Here is a 20,592-nt window from a genome sequence, read left to right as displayed (position 1 = left end):
GGTGCAGGCCTTTAATCGCAATGCTAGGGAGGCAGGGGCAGGTGTATTTCTGTGAGTTCAAGGCCAGCTTGGTCTACAGAGTGAGTTCCAAGGCAGCCAGGGCAAACAGAGAAACCCTGTCTCTGAAAAACAAAAACAACACTACACACACACACACACACACACACACACAGAGAGAGAGAGAAACAGAGACAGAGACAGACAGAGACAGAGAGACAGAGAAACAAAAGCCATGTATTTGAAATGCTTGCTAGCTGGTTTCTTTCTCCCCACCCACCTCTACCCCAGCAAAAAGTCCCATTTCCAGCTGGGGCTGGAGCCCAGTGGCAGGACACGTGCTTAGCATCAGTGATGCCAGAACCTCAAACAAACAAGGAACAGACTCTTCCTGAAACCAGTTTTGCACTAGACCCAGCGCTCTAGCAGGGACTAGAGACCACAGAAAGAGCTCAAACACCATTCTTGGTAAAATGGTATGACCTTCCAGAATGTCTCCAGTGTCTACTTCTCGAATTTCCTGCTCAACCCCAGACTCAGCCTTTGCCTGCTACCCCATGTCTTTTATTGCTGGTCTGGTCAGGGCAGGACTTTTTCTTCTCAGGTCCATGGTAGCTAGTAGGTCTATAAGAAATAACCCTGGGTCTGGGTCTTCGTGAACAGGCTCAGATCCCCTCCTCCTGCATCTGGCTGTTATGGTTTGGGTTGTAAATGTCCCTCAAAAGTCACATACAAAAGAGACTTGCTCCTAACCTGTTGTGCTATTGATGGATGGTGCAACCTTGAGGAGGTGGGGCCTGGTGGGAGGAAGTGGGGTCACTGGACCAGCGACCCTCTTGCCAGTCTTCTCTGCTTCCTGGCTTTGCTGTACCCACCCTCTGCACCATGTTCTATGTCACCATAGGCCCAGAGGCAATGCAACCAAGTGGCCATGGACTAGGACCTCTAAATCCAAGAGTGAAAACAGGCCTTTCCTCTTTATAAGCTCATCGTTTCAGGTAGTTTGTTACAGTGATGGAAGCTGATTAGAAGACTTGAGCTATTACCCCAAACCTCTCAACCTTAACCAATTATGCTTTCCTCCAAGAAAAGACCCTTGAACGTTCCCCACTAAGGAAGCTACACACACACACACTTGACTCCCTCTTGCGGCCTCTCAGCTGGCGCTGTGTCTCATTTCCTGAAGGTCTACAGGAATGACCTATTGACATCTAGGACTCTTTTCTAAGCGTCCATCTTGTCACTTGCTCCCACAATGCACTGCTCTGTTGACCTTCACTCTGTTGACATCTATGCCCACCTCTTCAAGTGTAATCCACTCATTCTTCACTCATTCACTGCTCAGATGTTTATTGAATGTCTACCTGTGTTGAAAGGAAAGTGTGGAAAGAAAAGAAAAACAGAAGACATGCATACAACTTTATATTCAAGTAAGCCAGCAATGGAGAGCTTGGAGACACTGAAGTAGAAAATCAAATGAGTTTCTCCCTTTACAGGAAGTGTTTGAGTGCAGCTATCTTAAGGAGTATTTTAGTCCGGATGGTGGCAGGCTCTGCTGCAGTAACAAATGGTCCACCTAGTGTTTGTGGTCAGCAAAACATGTGTTTCTCTTTTCCAAGTATTTTTACATTTGTCGGCAACTCTTCAGGCTCCTTCAGGATCCATGATCAAAGCTGCTCTCACCACATAAGTCTAACTTTAACCAGCAGCTTCCTGTTTACTGATAAAGGGGGAGAGCTGGGGAGGGTACTCTCCACTTCCGAGACTGCAGCCCAGCAGTAATGTGCTCATTCTCAGAGTCTATTAACTGAGGAGGCTGGCTCTGCCCAACTGCAAGGGGGCTGGGACAGTCAGGGGCAACATGAGAATGGACCTTAAGTTACAGATCTCCATTCCAGACTGGAGGTGAGTAGCAGAGGCCAGATGCTGCTGCTGAGTCAGAAGGGAGGGGTTCCAGAGACAAGGAAGTGGCAGAGGAGATAAGGGGCTCCATTCAGGAAGGGAGAGAAATAGTAAACCCAAAACACAGCTTTGGAAAAGGCAGTTCAAAGTCACAAACCAGCCAGGAAGGTCTGGAGGGACCTACCCCTGGCAGGGCTGCTGAATGTAGAGAGATAATCTCTGTGTATTGTATGGATGCATCACCTGTCAATTTAAAAACCTATGGCCTATAGGAAAAGGTTGAATAGAAGGTGGGACACCCAGGAGGCAGAGAGGATTCCAGGATAGATTGAGGTGTGGGAGATTCACCCAAGAAGATGAGACAGAGGGGTGGTACCTGAGCACAGGTACCCAGCCACATGGCAGAATGTAGATCAGAATAAATGGGATGTATTAAATTATGATCTAGTCAGAGAAGAGCCTCGCTATATGGCCAAGGTATATTTAAAATCTGGTTTTTGATTCTGAGTTTTATTTCAGGTAGCAGAGGGCTGGGAGGAAGAACTAGACATAGCTTCTACTCCTTAATACCACATAAGGAGGTGATATGAAGATCAGTTACTGCTCCAGCCACAGCACTGGCAAAGCAGGGATGGAAGGACAGGCACTTCCATTCCTCAGTCCTCTTCCGGCCTGCTATCTCACCAAACCCTTCTCTGTGGGTCACCAAAGGGAGCTGCAGCGCAGCCTGTGGCTTCAGCCAGGCAGCTACAGTGTGAGTCTCCCCAGTCCTTCAGCTTCTTCTTTGGAGCCTCCTGAACCACCTGCTTCCCTGCCCCACCAGCAGCGCTCTTTGGCTTTTTAAATTTCTTTTTTAAATTAACCATTTTTAGTTTTTAGATATGTAGCTGGGCAGTGGTGGCGCATGCCTTCAATCCCAGCACCTGGAGGGCAGAGGCAGGAAGATCTCTGAGTTTGAGGCCAGCCTGGTCTACAGAGAGAGTTCTAGGACAGCCAGGCATAAGCAAGAACCCTGTCTTGAAAAAAATTAGGTATGTATGATGTGTGTGTGTGATGTGTATGCCTAGTGTGTAAGACCTTCTGAATCTGGAGTTATAGGCAATTGTGAGCCGCCATGTGGGTGCTAGGAACCTAACCAGAGTCCTTTGGAAAAGCAGCAATTGCTCTTACCACAGAGACAACTCTTCAGCCACTCTAAGGTTCTTTGGGAAGCTCCACTGATGGCTGCTTCTCCACCTGCCTGCTAAATGGAGCCTTTCCCAAGCTCTGGCATCTGCTCTCTGTTCCCCATGCTCTCTTTATCTCACCTAAAATGTGGCTTGCAAGGTCTGGCTATGCTTTCCATATCCTGATCATGAGTGTCTCTTGGGTCTGCTTCTGCTCATGGCTTCCAAGAGCTTCCAGCCAGTGGTGAAATGCCCAAGCTCTTCCAGAGCTCCTGGGTCACAGTTCTGATGTACTAACATATAAAATACCTGGGAAAGTTTATCTTGACCATCCCACTTGACCTTATTAAGAATCACTTAAGAGACAAAGCTCTGGGCAGGTCTGTGATGTTTCCAGAGAATTTTAACTGAAGTAGGAAGACTCGTTTGCGATGTGGGCAGCATCCCTCCTTCCCTGAGTAGGATAGGCTCCCAGATTGACTAAGAGGAATAAAGCAAGCTGAGTACCACGCATACCACATGTATCTCTCTCTGCTTCCTGACCAGCCTTGGGCTCTTGAAAGCACACCTTCTGGCTGTGATGGACTAGCCCTTCAAACCCGTAGTTGCTTTGTTTCTGATATTTTGCTACATCACTGAAAAAAGTAACCAATGCAACAACAGCACCGCCAAATCTGCTCAGTCTCTTTCCACAGTCTGTTCCCCATGTTGGACTCCAGGAGTCCCCTCACAAACCACAAGAACACCCATCTCAGTCAGACAGGGTTTGAACATACACCCCAGGACTGATTGATCAGGGACATTGCACCAGGTCTAGAGACTGAACCGTGACTTAACCTGAGTTAAGGCAATATAGGACTTTTTAAGCCTGAGATCTACAAATATTTGTGCCAAGTTATTTCACCAACTAGGAATAAAAGATTTCCTTAGGAGCATGTCTTTGTTGTACATTTTTTCTGTTCACATTGGTTGGGGGTATTCAACTGTGGTAAGGGACTTGTCTTGTCTAACATTCATGTCTTGGCCTGTCTACCAGGATGTGACTTGTCTTGTAACGTTCATGCCTTAACATGCTAACCAGGATGTCAGTTGCCCAAGTACATGTCTCTTTCTGCCAAGTAGGATGTCAAATCCCAGGGAGGTTTGGGGAACTTAGATTTTACTCTACTACTACTCAAAACGGAAGTCTTATGCCAAATAGTTTCCTATATTGGTGTATGTGTCTCTCTTATGTTGGGCTCTATCCCAGGGGAAGCTTATAAAAGAAAATACCATAAAAGCTTATTCATAGGTGCAGGAAGGACTGCTCGGTGGTTGATTCAGGTCCATGCTTTGTAGGTAACTATACGAAGCAGTTCTACTGACTTCTATCGTGATTGGTTTCTAAGAGCACAGAACATAACAGGATATGTAATCAACTTGGCATTAGAATGTTTCCTAGTAACAGCAGAAACATACGAGGAAGTTCCTTTATAATGGTAGGCTAGCCAGGCAACAGTTACCTAGGCCTTAGCATTTTATCTAGGCCTCAACACTCTCTGACCCCATGGTCCCAATGTCCTTCATTCTTAGAACTGCCCCAGCTCAGCATCTGGGACCCTGTCTATTCGTGGATGCATCCAGGCAATCCCCACTTGCATTTCTTCTTACCCTGGTCTGCATCCTTCCTCTTCTCTCTTCCATCCATCTTGCTTAGAATGTTGAGCTTTGTCTTCTTCAGGATTCCATTCAGCTTCCCGCTGGGTCCTCCTGGTTGTCCTCCCCACTCTCACCATCTAGCTAGCGTACTTCCAGGAGCTTGGCTCTGCCCCTTCTCACCTTCAGTACTGAGCTCCTCTGGGTTATCTGGAAGCTCACTCTCCACCACTTTGTATAGTTTAAGACAAGGTCTTCTACATATCACAGGCTGACCTTGAACTCACAAACTTGTCCCATCCTCTCCTGGGATTACAGGCACACACTGTCATGCCAAGTTGCTTGCCAGCATTATACCTAGGGTCTTCACACGCTGGCCCTGTCATTTTTACTGGCCTAGGTGCACATTTGTCACACTCTAGGAAAACTGGTTGATTCTGGTTCTCCCAGCATATCTAGAGTTGCTCTTTTGCTGGCCCTTGTTCAAGCTCCTTCTCCTGATAGCATGTTTCTCCCACCCCAGCTCTTGCTACTCCTTCTGTTGAATCTTACCCATCTGTTGAATTTAATACCTAATAAGTCCCAGCAGTGGGTTTACCTTAAGCAGCACAAGAGCTGAGCCAACTATCTAAACTCCACACAGTTAATCCACTTCCGCCAATAATCCCAAGCATATTCTATCTTGACTACCCTGGACTCAGTTGGGTAGCCCTCTCAGGCTGTAGTCTCCTGGCTTCTTCACATGGTGGCTATGCCTCTCTGTCCTGTCTTCTCAGGGATGGTAGCTCTCCTCTCCTCCACACTCTCCTTCTCCTTCCTCCTCTTCCCAGCCCCAAGCCCAGGGATTCTCAAGTCCTGCCTCAGTCTGCTCTGCCCAACCTTTGGCTACCGGCATCTTTATTTACCAATCAGAATCAACTGGGGACAGTTGTGCAGACACTTGTGTAAGCAGTTTTGGGGGCCCAAGTGAACATTAGAATGCAAGCAACCTTAAGCCAAACCCACTACACCCATCTTCCAAGGTTCTTTCGGGGGAGGGGCAATTCTCCTGCCTCAGCCTCCCAGGAGCTGGGATTACAGAATGGACTCTGTGAGATCAAAAGTTACATTTTAAGTTTTAATCATTGTGCCTAAGAGATCCATAAACAAAAATGTTTATAACTTGTAAGCCTCTTGCCCAAGGACAGATAGTTCCGGAAACGCTGGAGGCCCGTGTTTATGGAAGGTTATAAATCGCATGTTTTCACTTCCCTAAACAAGTTTGTTTGACCCAGCTGTACCTCATTTGCTTGATCACAGGTAGTTGAAAGATACATAGGCAGGAAATAAATCAGGATATATACTTGCCCCTGATTGGATCTGATGGGATGTATGGTAGCCTTAGGGGTGTGCCTTTATAAGCCTCTGTTACATGTGATTGGTGTCCATTTTCTGGAGACCCTAGAACGTTCCTGGCCAGAGTATATTATCATGGCCAGTATTTATCATGGCTTACTTCAAATTTGGCTCAAAACTAGTGGTAATGGTCTATTCTTGATCAATGGGTTTAACACCACCACACGAGCTCCCCAGGCCTCTTTCCAGTGCCATAGACTCCACTGGGACTTGCCTGGCTTTGTTACCAAGTGTTCCCATATCTTTTGCTTCTGAAATGTTTTTCTTTGTAACTCAGAGAAGCGCTCGCTTTTTGCCACTACCCACCATCTTGTCTGTACCCAGAGGACTTCCGTTTGTGGGCCTCCCAGCCAGTGGCTCTCCTGGAGTGCCTTCAGAAAGTGAACTGCTACTCTGTGTTTAAGGAAGCAGGTCCTTCCGAGGAGGCACTGTGCCTCTAGTTACAAGACTAAGCTTCCTACAGACTGGGTTATTACCAATCTGGGCAGGCAGTGTCTGGCCAGTTCTTGTTCTGTAAATATTCTTGACGCCCTGTGTGCGGATTCCCTGACCTGTGTGAGGCCAAGCTGGCTGCTTTGCATTTGCTTTAAGAGGCTTCCCAGCCTGGTGATTCTTCTGGAATATTCCATCAGGTCTCATTTCTGTGAGACCCACCCCAACCTGACCACACTGGAGAGGCCAGGCAAGTACGTGAAGAGGAATTTAGTTCTGAGTAGGACTCTCTCTGGGCTGATGAGGCCCAGATGTAGCACCCACAGAGCTAGAGGGCAGAGAGTGGACTGTACTCAATTACTTCAAAGCCACAAGAATTCTATCTGGGAGCTGAAGGAAGGTACAGGTAACTCTGGAGGCTGAAAGGCCCAGGGGGGAATGAGAGCTACTTACTGGAGCAGCGCCCTCGGGGAAGGTAAGTGAAACCTCCTTCAACAGTGACTAGAGCTGGCGTCACCCCTGTGCCCTACCTCCCTGTGGGAGCATCAAAAGAAAAGCAGGGATCAGAAACAATACCTCCTGGCTGTCAAATGCAGTAAAGTGGAGCCTGGGGCACAGCTCAGCAAGTATCAGCTCTTCCAGAGGACCCAAGTTTGATTCCCAACAATTATACCAGGGCTGCTAGTTTACAACAGTCTGTAACCCCAGCTCCAGGGGATTCTTCATCTCTAGTCTGATGACATCTGCACCCCCATGTACATACCCATACAGAGACACACGTACACACACACATCGTTAAAAGTAAATATTAAAGTAATAATGTGAAGCGCTATGTTACCCAAAGACAGAAAAGAACACTGTAGCTGCACCAGCCTCTCTCCTCCATGTGCTGCCTAATGGGGGAATGGAGTGCCTCAGAGACCAGACCTAAAGCTCCTACATCAGGGAACCAGGAAGGGGTGGCCATGGAGAGGAAGTGGGGGCTGGAGAAGGTCTACCCTGGCCCCACCTGCCCATCTCTGATTATAGGAACTATTTGGTCAGCCATGGCAGACCAAACCACACTCACTGGCTGGTAAACTGTCTGAGGACATGTACTGTGGCCCAGTTCTCCCATTTTCTAAGCCGAGACCTGGAGAGATCAAGGGAGTGTGTCTGAAGTCACACAACAGAGAGTATCAGAAACTCAGATTTGAGTTTTCAAGTGGCCACATAATAGGCCTTTGTACTCAGCCTCCCTTTGGGTTGAGGCAAGATCCCAGAAGCTGGGTAGCATCAGGGGCCGAGGAGAATGAGTTCCCTGGGTGCTGACCGCATAGGTTGTAAGAGGAGAAAAGAAAAAAATAAAATAAACAGCTGTAAATATTCCTAAGCCAAGTGACCGTCCGACCTCAGGGACCAAGAGAAACCTTCCATCCGTGTGAGAAGAAAACAACACAAAACAACAAAACCAAAGAAGCAAAACAACGAGACAACAGCTCTTTTTTTTTTTTCCAAATCACTTCTCATAATTGAAAAATGGCAAGTGCCTAAACAAATAAGTTATTTGTCCTGCTTTGGGGACTTGATGTTAACCCAAAGCTTTTTTGGAGTGAGAGAAAGAAGGTGGCCCACACCTGTAATCCCAGCATTTAGGAAGGTACGACTGGAGAATCCAAAGTCCTAAGCCCAGCCCGGCCTGCTCAGTAAATCCTCCCAATCAATCATCATTTTAAATGTTTTTTCTTTAAAAAAAAATAGAACTTTTATTATTGTCGAACATTGTCTTAGTTGGGGTTTCTATGGCTGTGATGAAACACCATGACCAAAAAAAGCAAGTTGGGGAGGAAAAGTTTTTTTTTTGGCTTCCACTTCCATTTTGTAGTCTATCATTGAGGGAAGTCAGGACAGGAACTCACACAGGGCAGGAACCAGGAGGCAGGAGCTGATGCAGAGGCCATGGAGGGGTGCTGCTTACTGGCTTGCTCAGCCTGCTTTCTTATAGAACCAGGACCATCAGCCCAGGGATGTCAGTCATCACCCACAATGGGCTAGGCCCTCCCCCATCGTTACTAATTAAGAAAATGACCTACAGCTGGATCTTATGATAGCATTTTCTCAATAGAGGTTCCCTCCTTTCAGATGATTCTAGCTTGTGTCAAGTTGACAAAAAACTAGCCAGCACAAACACATTTAACATTTAAAATATTTTTTTAAAATACACTAAATCAAAACATTCTGTAAGCTCAAGCCAAGGACTCTTTGGTGTTTGGAGGAGGATACTATTTGCCAGGAAATTGTTATCATGTACTTCCACAAAAGTCAATACTGCCTAGAGGAGGCTGGAGTTTCTGTAGGGCTGGGAATTGGGTGCAGGGTCCTGACACAGCAGAGCACAGAGCCCTGCTAAGCTCTGCCAGACTCCCATCTTGTGCAGCAAGCCCTGGTATATCCTGAGTGCAGAGGGGATTTGTTGAGAGCCTCCAGGCTTGAAGCCCTGGCGTTTGGGTTAGAAGACATCAAGAAGGGCATAGCTTTTATGACCCGATGACCTTGAGTGGCCTTGGAGGGGAGTGGCAAAGCCCAAGGATGCTCTACCCTACTGTCTTCCTCAGCATTAGAGGTGCAGGTCCAGCCACATCACCAAACAACTCGACATTCTGCCTCTGTCCATCAAGACAGCAAAGCCCATTGTGTTCTGTATTCGGTATTGTCTCAAATACACATTTCTCTATGTCCTACTCTAGATGCATGATCCTGTTTGTCCCACTCCTATACCATAGCTGCCACCTTAGTTGGGGATCCAACCTGCAGCACCTCTGGCACACTCCCCAAGCTGGGTGTAAGTCCTTTCCACCTGCTCAGCTCCCTCCAGCACCATACCTCACCCCGATGCACTTGGCCATCTGCTAACCTGCTCTCTTTCATCTGGGTTGGAGGATCCTTCCAGTTCTGGGCTGCGTAGAATCTGTTTCCTCCTTCCTTCCTTTGCCCATCTTGCCATCTTCATTACCCTCTCTGCTTTTAAAATTTGTGCTCTCCATTCTTCCAGACCCACAGTGTAACACCCTGTCCCTAGGTTTTACAAATCTTGCATCTTCTTGTCCCATCGGGGCCCCCTCTCTCTCTAGCTTTGCTGGTTTCCTTTGCTTTCCTGAGTGACAGGAGGGAATAAGGCAGTGACACCCCGCAGTTCCCAGGCTTAGGCAGGGTTTCTATTGCTGTGATAAACATCAGGACCAGAAGCCACTTGGGGAGAAAAGGGTTTATTTTTTCTTACAGCTTACAGTTCATAATGAAGAGAAGTCAGGGAAGGAAGTCCAGACAGGAACTGAAGCAGAAGCCATGGAGGTACATTTCTTACTGGCTTGCTCCCGTGGCTTGCTCAGCCTGCTTTCTTATACACCCCAGGACTACCTGCTCATGCTGGTACTGCAACAAAGTGGGCTAGCCTCTACCCCATCAATCGTTACAGACCAATCAGAGGGGGGCATTTTGTCAATTGAGGTGCCTTCTATTTAGATGGCCCTAGCTCCTGTCAAGTTGACAAAACAAAATTCCTGAACAACAAAGAAACTAACCAGCAACAGACCAATGCATAACCTGCAGAAATTAAACCTGTTTTCCAAAGCATGGATCACTGCACATGAGTGGGTCTGAAAATCACTTAGTAGGTTGCAATCAACTTAAAAAGTAGAAGAATAGAGACTAGGCGGGGGTAACACAGTTGGCAGAGTGTTTGCTGGTACCCATAAACCCATAGGTTTGATTCCCTAGCACCACTAAAACATGCCTACCGGCATTGCCTGGAATCCCAGTGCTTTGTAGTAGAGTCAGGGAGGTCAGAAGTTTGAAGCTATTCTTGGCTACAGAGCAAGTTCAAGGCCAGCCTAGACCATACAATACTCTGTTAGAAAGAATGAAAGAGGGAGGGAGAGAGGAAGGAAAGGAAGGAGGGGAGGAGAGGGAAAGGGGGGAGGGAGAGGGGAGAGGGAGAAGCAGAAGAGAAAATACTGGAGGGTACACTCTAGAGTAAGTACCATTTTGTGATGCTTCCCTGTGTTGTTCTGTGTGTCCTGAATCTCTGGGGGGAACTATAGAATTTGTAATCTAAGAACCTAGAGGACCCCTGGTCTAAATAACAAGAACACCCAGGAGCCATCACTGAAAAGCCACAGGAGTTGGGGATGAAGAAATGTGTGTTGCTGTGCAGCTCAGAGGACACTGTGGTTATCAGAACTCTGCATGGGGTCCTCAGGATGGGCTCCTGATCTCCTGTCCAGGGGGATAAGACAGCTTTGTGGGTGGTTATAGGGATGGTGGGGGGATAAGACAGCTAAGTTGCACACCCAGTGCTGGGACTCGATTTGTATACAAATCAAAGACTGAATCAATGACTAATACTTTGGTCATCAAGACAAATAAAAGCTTTTTTAAAAGAGATAGACTCTTCCTGAGACTTTTCCATGCAACTTCAAGGTCCAGAAAGTGTGTCTGATGGGGGTTCAGTCATCTTGGAAACACCATCTTCTGCATAGGCGCTGGGTAGATGGGATGACACAGTAGAACTTGAAGCCTCTTCTCCGGCTGGAGAGGGTGAGTTCTGACTCTATCCCAAGCCCTCAGCTTTGGGGTTCTGGGTGGTGGTTCCCGTCACCCCAGGCATCACTGGCAGTAAAAGGTGAGCACATTCTCCTGGTTGCCTCGGATGAGGAGGACGGGAGGTCTGAGATCCTGAGACAGGGTCTCCAGCCAGGCCATGTACAGCGAACTGGGGCACTTCCCCTTCCTTCCAATGGGCAGGGTACTGTAGGAGGAAGAGCATCAGGAGGGGAATTACCCAGGGCTTTCCCACACAGCCCAGCACAGGGCTTGCCTTCTGAACAGTCCTTCGGCTTCCTGCCTACTCATCACTCCTTCCCACTCACCGTAAGACTTCCCTGCTGTCTTTCACAGTTCCTCAAAGAATATCTTCAGCCACAAAGTATTTCTAAGCAGACCTATGGCCTGCACATTTCCTTATGGCCCAGTCCCCTGCAACCCTGCTGTGGTGGTTTGCATAAGTTTGTCCCTGATAGACTCACATGTTTGAATGCTTGGCCCACAGCAAATGACACTGTGGCCTTGTTGGAAGAAGTGTGACACTGTGGAGGCGGGGCTTTGAGGTCTCCTACGCTCAAGCTCTGCCCAGTGACACAGTCTCCTGCTGCCTTCAGATCAAGATGTAGAACTCTTGGCTCCTTCTCCAGCACCATGCCTGCCTGCACGCTTCCATGCTTCCCACCATGATGATAATGGACTAAAATCTCTGAAACTGTAGGTCAGCCCCAGTTAAATGTTTTCAAGAGTTGCCTTGGTCACAGTGTCTCTTCATAGCGATGAAACCCTAAGACACCTTCCAACCTCACTCAGCCCTAATCATGTAATTCTTGAGTAGCCATGGTGGTAAGTTGCTCCTGTCTTGAGACTTTTGGACTTGGTAAACCACCATGCCCAGCTCTGGGTGGCTCCTTTGAATCATCCAGGCTTGAGGACAGCTTCTCTGATTGGCCACAGTTTGCCATCCAATCCCCAGTTGACCGTTCTCATAGCCCTCCACAATCTTATAGGTGTCTTTAGTTATGTTTATGTGTTGTCTCTCTCCCCCATTGGAATACGTGTTCATCCTGCAGGCTGAGTTTTGTCTGGAACCTCCCTCTGTGCATAAATACACTGAGACAGACAGGCTCAAAGTAAGTTTGCTGAGTGGGTGAGGTCACCCCACCAGGTCACAGTGTGATATGCTCCTGTGATATGGCTGCATGCCCTTGTCCTGCCCACCACTGCCACCATCACCACCACCTCCACCACCACCCCTGCCCCATGAAGGATGAAAGGGACGATTCCAGCATGGTTTCTCGGGGGCCTTTTGTCCTAGCTGTAAAACACGATGCAAGTAACAGGATATCCTAGAATGCTGTTCAGTCGTGTTTGGCTGTGCAGATAAGAAAGTGACTTTTCTACCATCTTAAGAATTCTAGCGGGACAGTAGTGGCGTACACCTTTAATCCCAGCACTTGAGAGGCAGAGGCAGGCAGATTTCTGAGTTCGAGGCCAGCCTGGTCTACAGAGTGAGTTCCAGGACAGCCAGGGCTACACAGAGAAACTCTGTCTTGAAACAACAACAACAAAAACCCAAAGAATTCTAAAGTTACATTGGGATCATGGTTCCATGGTTCAGCTTCTGGGAAATACAGTATCTCACGGAACCAGCTATGGTGCATGAGTTTCGGATGGCTAGTGCTTACACAGCACTGTACCGGATTGTACCCTTGACAATCCCTCCATCTGAGCTCTAATACAGGCCAGCAGTGGACAGTGCCCCAGCTGAACTCTGGCCAGCTGAACTTGGCCAGCTGGAGCAGCCAGCCAGGCAGATTTGAACTAGGGTTCGGAGTTCAGAATCTGACCCCATAGTCATCGCCTGAGTGCTGGCATTGCAATGTCCTCAACTTGGTGACTTTGGCAAAGTGCCTGACTGGCACTGAGCCTCAGAGTTCTTTAAATAGAGCAGTCACAGAGTCACTGCCCTTGTTGGCTGTCTGAGGATACACACAGCATGCAGGTGGTGGAGATGTGTCTTGAATCAGGTTCCTAGATCTTTCTACCTGATGGATCTGCTTGCTACAACCTCATCAGGCCTGTGATTACTAACTAAAACACAGGGTCAGAACATCAGCCGGACAACCATTGCCCTATTTTTAGAACGTAAGGTCCCAAGGATCAGGAAAGATGGGTGGGAACAAGGATGCCTATGTCACTAAGCAACTGTCATCTTCACCCAAAAGTGGTTAGTGATCTTCCATGGGAACAGCATAGGAGAGGAGAAAGGCCAAGCTTAGATTTTGCAGGCGCTCCTGAAGCTGAGGACTCTGCAGTCTGGGGAAATGCTGCAACATTTTTGGGAACTGAATTCACCAACTTTAAAGGGCACAGGGCACAGGTGCCTGCCTGCTCAGAGCCACAAAAACACCCACAGTTCCTGCAGCAAGCTTCAGCCTGAAGTTCCCTCCCTGGGCGGAGCCTGTGGCCCTGTCCCACGGGACAGCGCCTTTAACTGGCTCTAGCTTTAGCCAATGACATGCTTGCTCTTGCCAACAGGATGTGCTCGCCCTAAACCACTGATCTTTAGAACAAAGCTGGGAACAATACAAGTTCTGTTCAAAAGTGCAAGGCAGTGTTGGGTGAATGCTAGATCCAGAAGTTAAGTCCCTGAACGGAACCAACCCAGGCTGAGTGCCAGTCCACTCCCCATCTGGAAGGCCCTGAGTAGAGGACAAAACTCCTGTGGCAGTGTCCCTGTCTCAAGGAACACAGTTTAGTTATGATCCTTAAAGCAGGCCCCTGCTTACAGCGTCTTCCTCAGCTCAGGCACGGGTGGTAAAATGCCTTCATGAATTCCTCTTTGGCAATGTAGAGGATCGTTACTGAGAAAAAGGAGGTCCTGCTCAGAGGCTGTGGGGGTGGGATAGTTACTGTGCAGCGCCAGCTCAACACCTGTGCTGGTGTAGCTGCGCTTACACGTGGGTGGAGGTGTAGGGGTGGGTCATCAGATAAGCCACGGAGTAGGAGACAGACAGAGCCAGGTTCTGCCCCAAGCTGGAGCTAGCCTAGACATTCATTTCACCTGGTTCCACTGAGGATTGCTCCTTGTTTGTTGTCCTTAGAATGTCTGGGGATAGGGGTCTTGGGCCCCTCCCAGCCTTCTTCTGGAAGAGATTAGAATTTGCATGTTCAGGGTTCCCAAGTCTAATGAGGCTGACCTTGACTGCATCCAGAGAGATCTGGGCTGGTCTCCAACTTGGAGGGTTGGGACACACACACACCTGCCCTGGAGAGTTGTCCCAAGAGCTGGGAGCCCTGTTGGGTGACATCTGGCTAGGGTGGGGGTGTGTGCAGCTGTCAGCTCCAGGGTGACCAGACACACCGCTGTTTCTCTCAGCTAATCTCGCAAGACTAGTTGGTGAGCTTTTGACTTTCCCCAAAGTTTTGGGGAAGAGGAGAAAGTGGGGTGGGAGATGCTACTCAGGTAAAATCTCATCATGCCCCCACCCCCACCCCACCCCCTCGCCCGTCCAGAGATGGATTTATTTTATAGCAAGTGAACTTGGGATCGCAGTGTGCTGAAGGGGAACCCTTGAACCTGCTTCAGTGCTCATTAGGGAAATCAAGGCTAAGAGAGACGCGGTTTTCCTTACCAAGGCTACACAGTGAGGTAACAGCAGGTCATAATTGCAGGTGTGTTTCTTTTAAGAGAGTCTTCACTATGGAAGCTGCAGCTTGTCCCACCCATGCACCCTGGACAGTTCACACCTCAGAGTCCCCAGAGGGTTAGATGTCTTGGCGCCACCTCCACTGTCTTGACTCAGGCCACACCCTGGGCCCAACCTAGTTTTGGGAACATTCTCTGAGAGAATGTTGGTGGAACAAACCCCCTTCCCTCAGCACATTCTCAGTAGGAAAACCTGACCTCCTGCAGGCCCTGGGAGGTGCCCAACAATGGGTGTTATGGAGCCACAGAAGGGCCCTACCTCAGAGGGTCCACATCTGGCTTAACGCCTTGGTATCACAGTCTTGACTTTTTCAATACTGTAAGCCACACTGGAGGACATTCTAAGGCAGAATTCAACTTCCTGTGTGTGACACCACCCTTTGGCTGCCAAGAGCTGAGTACAGGAAGCCTCAGCCCTTGAGGAAAAGCATGTAGGTTTCAGTGTCCTCTGGGGTGGCCCAAGGAAGGACTGGTAACTTCTTCAGCTCAGATCTCTGTGGTTTGATGCTAATTGGTCTGAGATCCTGATCACCACGTTACCTAGGACACCACAACTCACTAAGGGTCCTGTATGTCTTTCTGTCCTTGAGCACATGTGAAGTAACTCACAAGAACAAAGCCAGTAAGCCACCTGCTGTGGTCAGCTAAAATTCAGCCTGTTGAAATGTTTCCTTCTGGATTAGGGGGTGACAGGTTTAGGAGCTGGGGACTTTGGGAGGTGATAAGGTCAAGAGCTTAGCATCCTCTGTACAAAATGTCTCTGGAGAGTTCCTGCCATGTGAGGACACAATGACAAGGGGTCTCCTAATGACATGTGACTCTCATCTATGACCAGAAGGCTGGCTCTACCAGATACCATATTTGCTGACATTTTGATATTAGACCTTGAGTCCTCCAGAACTATGAGAAGCAAGCTCCTATTGTTTATAAAGACCCAGTGTGTAGTATTTTGTTATAGTTCTGAGTGGACTAAGACATGATTTCTGAACCTTGGTTGACTGAGTACTGTCCAAGAAGACACCACACACACACACACACACACACACACACACACACACACCATCCCGACAGTCTGTCCTGGGACATACCCCAGCAGGTTCCTCATAACTCTAACCTTTGGTGCTGACCAAACTCTGTTGGTAGAAATAAATCACCGTTGCCTTCCACGCAGAGTGACCGGCTGGTGCCATATGAACCCCCATGAGTCTGCAGACAAAGCTGAAGGGCCTGACCCCGCTGGCATCAGGGCTCTGATGGCGTGCTTATCACGGGCTTCAGACCTCATCTGTCACTCTCCTGTTCATCTGCTGCATTTGGTCTTTACCCGTTGGTCATGCTGATCTTCTCAAAGTGACACTTACACTGTCTGACAGAAACAACACTGGTTCCCCCCCCCATGGAAAGGGGAGACTCCTGACTGTGTGAGATGGAGACCCCATTTCTTCCTGTCACCCTCAAGGGGCTCCTTGATAGCAGTCTTTTCTTGTGAATTTAATGTCCGGTATGGCCTATGGAGACTAGGAGGCAGCCAGTCTGGGACTGGTACTATTCTGGGGTCTTGTGCACTCTAAACCCAGTATGGTGCTAAGTTTGAGGCCTCTCTATAAAAAAACTAACTAACTAAAAAACAAACCAAACCAAACCAAAACAAAAAACAGCCTTTGCCACACATTTACTGCTTGTCCTGGTTAGTTTTTGGTCAAGCTGACACAAGGTAGAGTCAGTTTTTGTTTGTTTGCTTTTTGTTTTTCAAGGCAGGGTCTCTAGTCCTAACTGTCCTGGAACTCACTCTGTAGGCCAGGCTGGCCTTGAACTCAGATATTTGTCTGTCTCTGCCTCCCAAGTGCTGAGATGAAAGGTATGCCTCGTTGCCCAGCTATAAAGTCAGTTTTTGAGATGACCACAATTGAGATATGCCCTCATCAGACTGGCCTGTGGGCAAGTGTGTGGAGCATTTCCTTGATTACTAATTGATGTGGGAGGGCCAAGGCTATGTGGGCAATGCCATCCATCCCTGGGCCAATAGTCCTGAGTGCTATTAGAAAGCAGAGTGAGGGAGCCATGAAGAGCAGGCCAGTCAGCAGCATCCCTCCATGGCCTCTGCATCAGCTCCTGCCTCCAGGTTTCTGCTTTGAGTTCCCTTCCTGACATCCCTGGATGACAGACAACAGCCTTTAAGCTGAAATCAACTTTTTCCTCCCTAACTTGCTTTTGGTCATAGTGCTTATTATAGCAATAGAAACCCTACTGTATTGCTTGTATCAGCAGATATAGACTTGCTTTCTAGAGCAGATAACACTTTGTAGGTCTGCCAGAATGTTTAGTGTTGAGATTTTTTTTTTCTATGCCAAATACTGGTTGCTTCCAGAGACTGCTTATAGACCCAGGTGCCTCTATGTGGCCTTGCCTGCTTACCCCCAAGTTATACCTGATTGCTCAATAAAGATGCTGACAGCCAATAGCTGGGCAGAAGAGACATAGGCAGGGTTTAGGGTTTCTGGGTTTGGGGTGGGGGAGACCATGAGGAGAGAGAGGAAGTTGGGGAAAAGAGAAGACACCATGGGGGTAAGAATCTTAAAATCATGACCAGGAGGGCTGGCCAATTGGAGTGAAGAGCAGCCCAGATGGAACACAGTAAGTGGTAACTCAGGGTTATCAATAGGAATGTAGATTCTAATAACATAGAGGGTAGATATCTGCCCAGCTTTAGTGCTGAGAAAGGCTTGTTATAAATTAAAGGCAGCACGTGTCTTTTATCTGGGAATTGAATAATCAAGGCAGGACAGAAGCCCCTGATTGGGATTAAATATTTTCCACCACGGTTTAGATTCATGCACACGGAAAAGGAGGATGCTAAAACTACATAGACGCTTCATCTGTCCATGACCATCTTACCATCAAGTAAGCCTGCCTCTGGCCTTCCTCCTTGCCACTACCTCAGGATTTTAAGAAAAAGAACCCCTAAGGTCTATTATCAGAACATGCCTTGAAAAGAAGGCCATTTCCTGACATGTTCGTTGTTGCTGACTGCCAGAGAGGTGGAGGTGGAAGGATGGCTGGTTTGAGTCCCATCTAGGGGTCCATAGCAAGCTGCAGATGTTAGGCTAGGGGCTTAAGTTCTCATGTGGTAGAAGCCCTACAAGTGTGACGTCCTGCCCAAGCAGAGTGCTTGCCCCCACCACCACCATTCGCCCCACCGGCAAGCATGAGAAATATCTTAACCAAACCTGCATGTTACCCTAAGCTACAAATGTGGAGGTCTTGGCTATCCATGTTCTTGTTTCTGGCCCCAGAGAGATTAAAACCACATAGAGAACCCTCCTTGCCACTGTTCCTGTCCACTTGACCCGCCCTGGTCACCCCTGGAGGGCATCGTGGACTGGATGTCGTTTGAGAGGAACAGTGTGGCTAGAGCAGCCTCCATTCCTCTTGTCCAGATTCAGCACTCAAATCATCAGGGGATGGCAAATCGCCAATGAGAGTTGGGCAATTTCCAAGCTAGGAGACACACTGGCTTCTGAGACAAGTTGCCTCTGTCTGCCAAGCCTGTTTGGCAGGAAAAGAAGTAAACAAGGAAGGAAGATCAACAATGCCTGGGACACACACTCAGGCCAGAGCCGCGAGGCAGACACTGGACTGCATTGGACTGGCCTTGGCCTTTGAGAAGCCACCAGGTTGAGTCTGCAGCATCCTGGGCCCCTTTGAGCAGCTACCATCATCCCAACAGGCCCCTCCTCCCGCCGCCTGTGACTTACAGGATGATCAGAGCAGCATCCCGAGAGTAATCCAGGAGTATCTCACTCAGTCTCACCTGCCGAAGGGACTGGGGCCAGGGAAAGCCAAGGTCAGCCCTACTTTCTTAACAGCACCCCACCCCCACCCCACCCCCAGTTTAACTGGATACAGAATTACTCCCCTAAACAATTCCTGACTCCCCACCCCCAGGAATAAAGGAACTCACATAGGAATTAAGCACCAAATGTACTTTCCTTTTGTTGTTTTTTGGTTTTGTGTTGGGTTTTTTGTTGTTTTTTGTTTTATTTTTGTGTTTGTTTTTGTTTTTTCCTTGCTTGACTTTATTGACATGACCAGTGTGATAATGGAGAGAAAAAGTTCTTTACTGGGTTGAAACTTCAGCCCCAGAGTTTCATGGCAAAGAGCCTGGGCAAGGTACAGTACCTCCCTGAGCTTCAGTGTGTACCTCGGCAAAATGGGTACAATAATGTCCTCCCCAGGGGATGTGGAAGAATTCAAATGAGCTAACTCACAGCTCAGTGCCAGGCAAAGGGCCTGGCTCATGGAAGATCCTCTGTATAAAAGACTGGAGGACTCAGCCTCCCCAGGGGCAGAACTTGGAGAGGGCTGTCTTTAGATACCCTGCTTATTTAGGAGTTTCTATAGAGCCAGCTGGTGCCAGGCTGGGATAACATTCCAAGTCCCAGGGTGCTCGGTGCTGGCTGGGAGACATGCCTTAACCTAAGGCTGCCCCCGTGTCCCTCAGAAATGAGGTGAACTCCCCAGACCTGAGAGTGGATAGATACTTTCTGTTGAGAAAGGAATCCAAGGAAAGAGGGTTAACCCAGTCTGGGACTCTCACTGTCTCACCGTGGACATCTTGGATGCCCAATTCTTTGCTTTGAGGGCTGTCCTGTGTCTTATAGGACATTTAGCAGTGCCCACGGTCTCTGTAATACAGAACAGCTGTAGCGCACACCCCTTGATGTGACCTCCAAAAATATCTCTAGACAGTTGACAGATGTCCCTGCTGGAGGAGGGTGGCAAGTGGCCCCTAGCTCAGAACCACTGAGAGGAGAACTGAGACCTGCCCCTGAGTGTCTGGCTGACCCTGACTCTTTATCTACTCCAACTAAAAATATCACTGCAATGTCAAAAGAGCCTCATGCCTGCCATACACACAGCTCTGGAAGAACACCGCCAATGGCCAGAACCACTTACGTTATAGGAGGGTCAGTCTCCTTACCGGGGACAGCATGAGACTCCGCCCTCTCATGTGGCCCAAGAACATCTCAGACATTGCTAAGGGTGAATAGGGTGGGGCTAAGTGGGAATTCCAGAAGCCCAGGGATGGGGAGACATGCTGGGACCCCAAGCCCTGGCGAGCCCCTTCCCTCTCTTGAACCTTAATTCTGTTCTTGTTAATCTCTTCATCTGAGATCTTCCAGGGGCAGTCCCTCCTCATCTCAGTGACGGTGGCCTCGTCCTTGAAGCCATCATTGAGGCGGAAGGGTGCAATCATGTCCTCAAACCGCTTGGTGCTGGAAAGAAAATCTCAGTGAGGTTAGGTGGCAGGGCCCTGTTTCCAGGGGAGCCAGGGATGTGGAGGAAGCCCAAGGGATTACCTAGGGTCCCCCCACACAAGGACATACTCCTCTCACTGAACCCATCCAGCTTTGCCGTCTGCACTGAAGGGCTCATGGGTGGCATCAGCCCTTAACACTTAGGTCTGACATTCAGCAAAAGTCCGTGAGCTGTCCACTGACCTGGACCTGACCCTCCCTACCCCACTCAGCCAGTAGCATCAAGTGCTGCTGCCCCTATATCAGCAAGACAGACTGGACTCCATTCTCACTGAACTTCTTATCAGCCTGGTGAAAGCAAGCAAGCAAACACAGAGGTAAGTGTTTTAGGAAGATGCCCCCACCCTGAGTCCTGTAACAGGGAATAGGTGGGAGAGGCCTCTCTGCTAGCTGAAGGAAGTGTGTCCTTCTGAAGCCAGTTGTGTGCACAAGGCAGAAGGTGATGGGTGGAGAAACA

At 48.6% G+C, this 20,592-nt stretch overlaps 1 protein-coding gene across 3 annotated transcripts in view; it reads right to left on the bottom strand.

The window, feature by feature from the left end:
- Positions 1–10,918: 10,918 nt before the first annotated feature.
- Slc12a3 (solute carrier family 12 member 3) overlaps positions 10,919–20,592 on the bottom strand; it is a 36,908-nt gene continuing 27,234 nt past the window's right edge. For all 3 annotated transcript variants that reach the window (XM_021169855.2, XM_021169854.2, XM_029480719.1), the window contains exons 23-25: positions 19,958–20,093; positions 18,573–18,640; positions 10,919–11,313 (exon numbers count right to left, since the gene is read on the bottom strand). In XM_021169855.2, coding sequence (XP_021025514.1) covers positions 11,172–11,313; positions 18,573–18,640; positions 19,958–20,093 — 346 coding nt within the window. In that variant the 3' untranslated portion in view covers positions 10,919–11,171. The remainder of the gene's footprint in view (positions 11,314–18,572; positions 18,641–19,957; positions 20,094–20,592) is intronic.

Source organism: Mus caroli, chromosome 8 (genome assembly GCF_900094665.2).
Source record: "Mus caroli chromosome 8, CAROLI_EIJ_v1.1, whole genome shotgun sequence".
Taxonomy (NCBI): domain Eukaryota; kingdom Metazoa; phylum Chordata; class Mammalia; order Rodentia; family Muridae; genus Mus; species Mus caroli.
The sequence above is the reverse complement of the archived record's forward strand: the minus strand, read 5'-3'. Positions and strand labels throughout refer to the sequence as shown.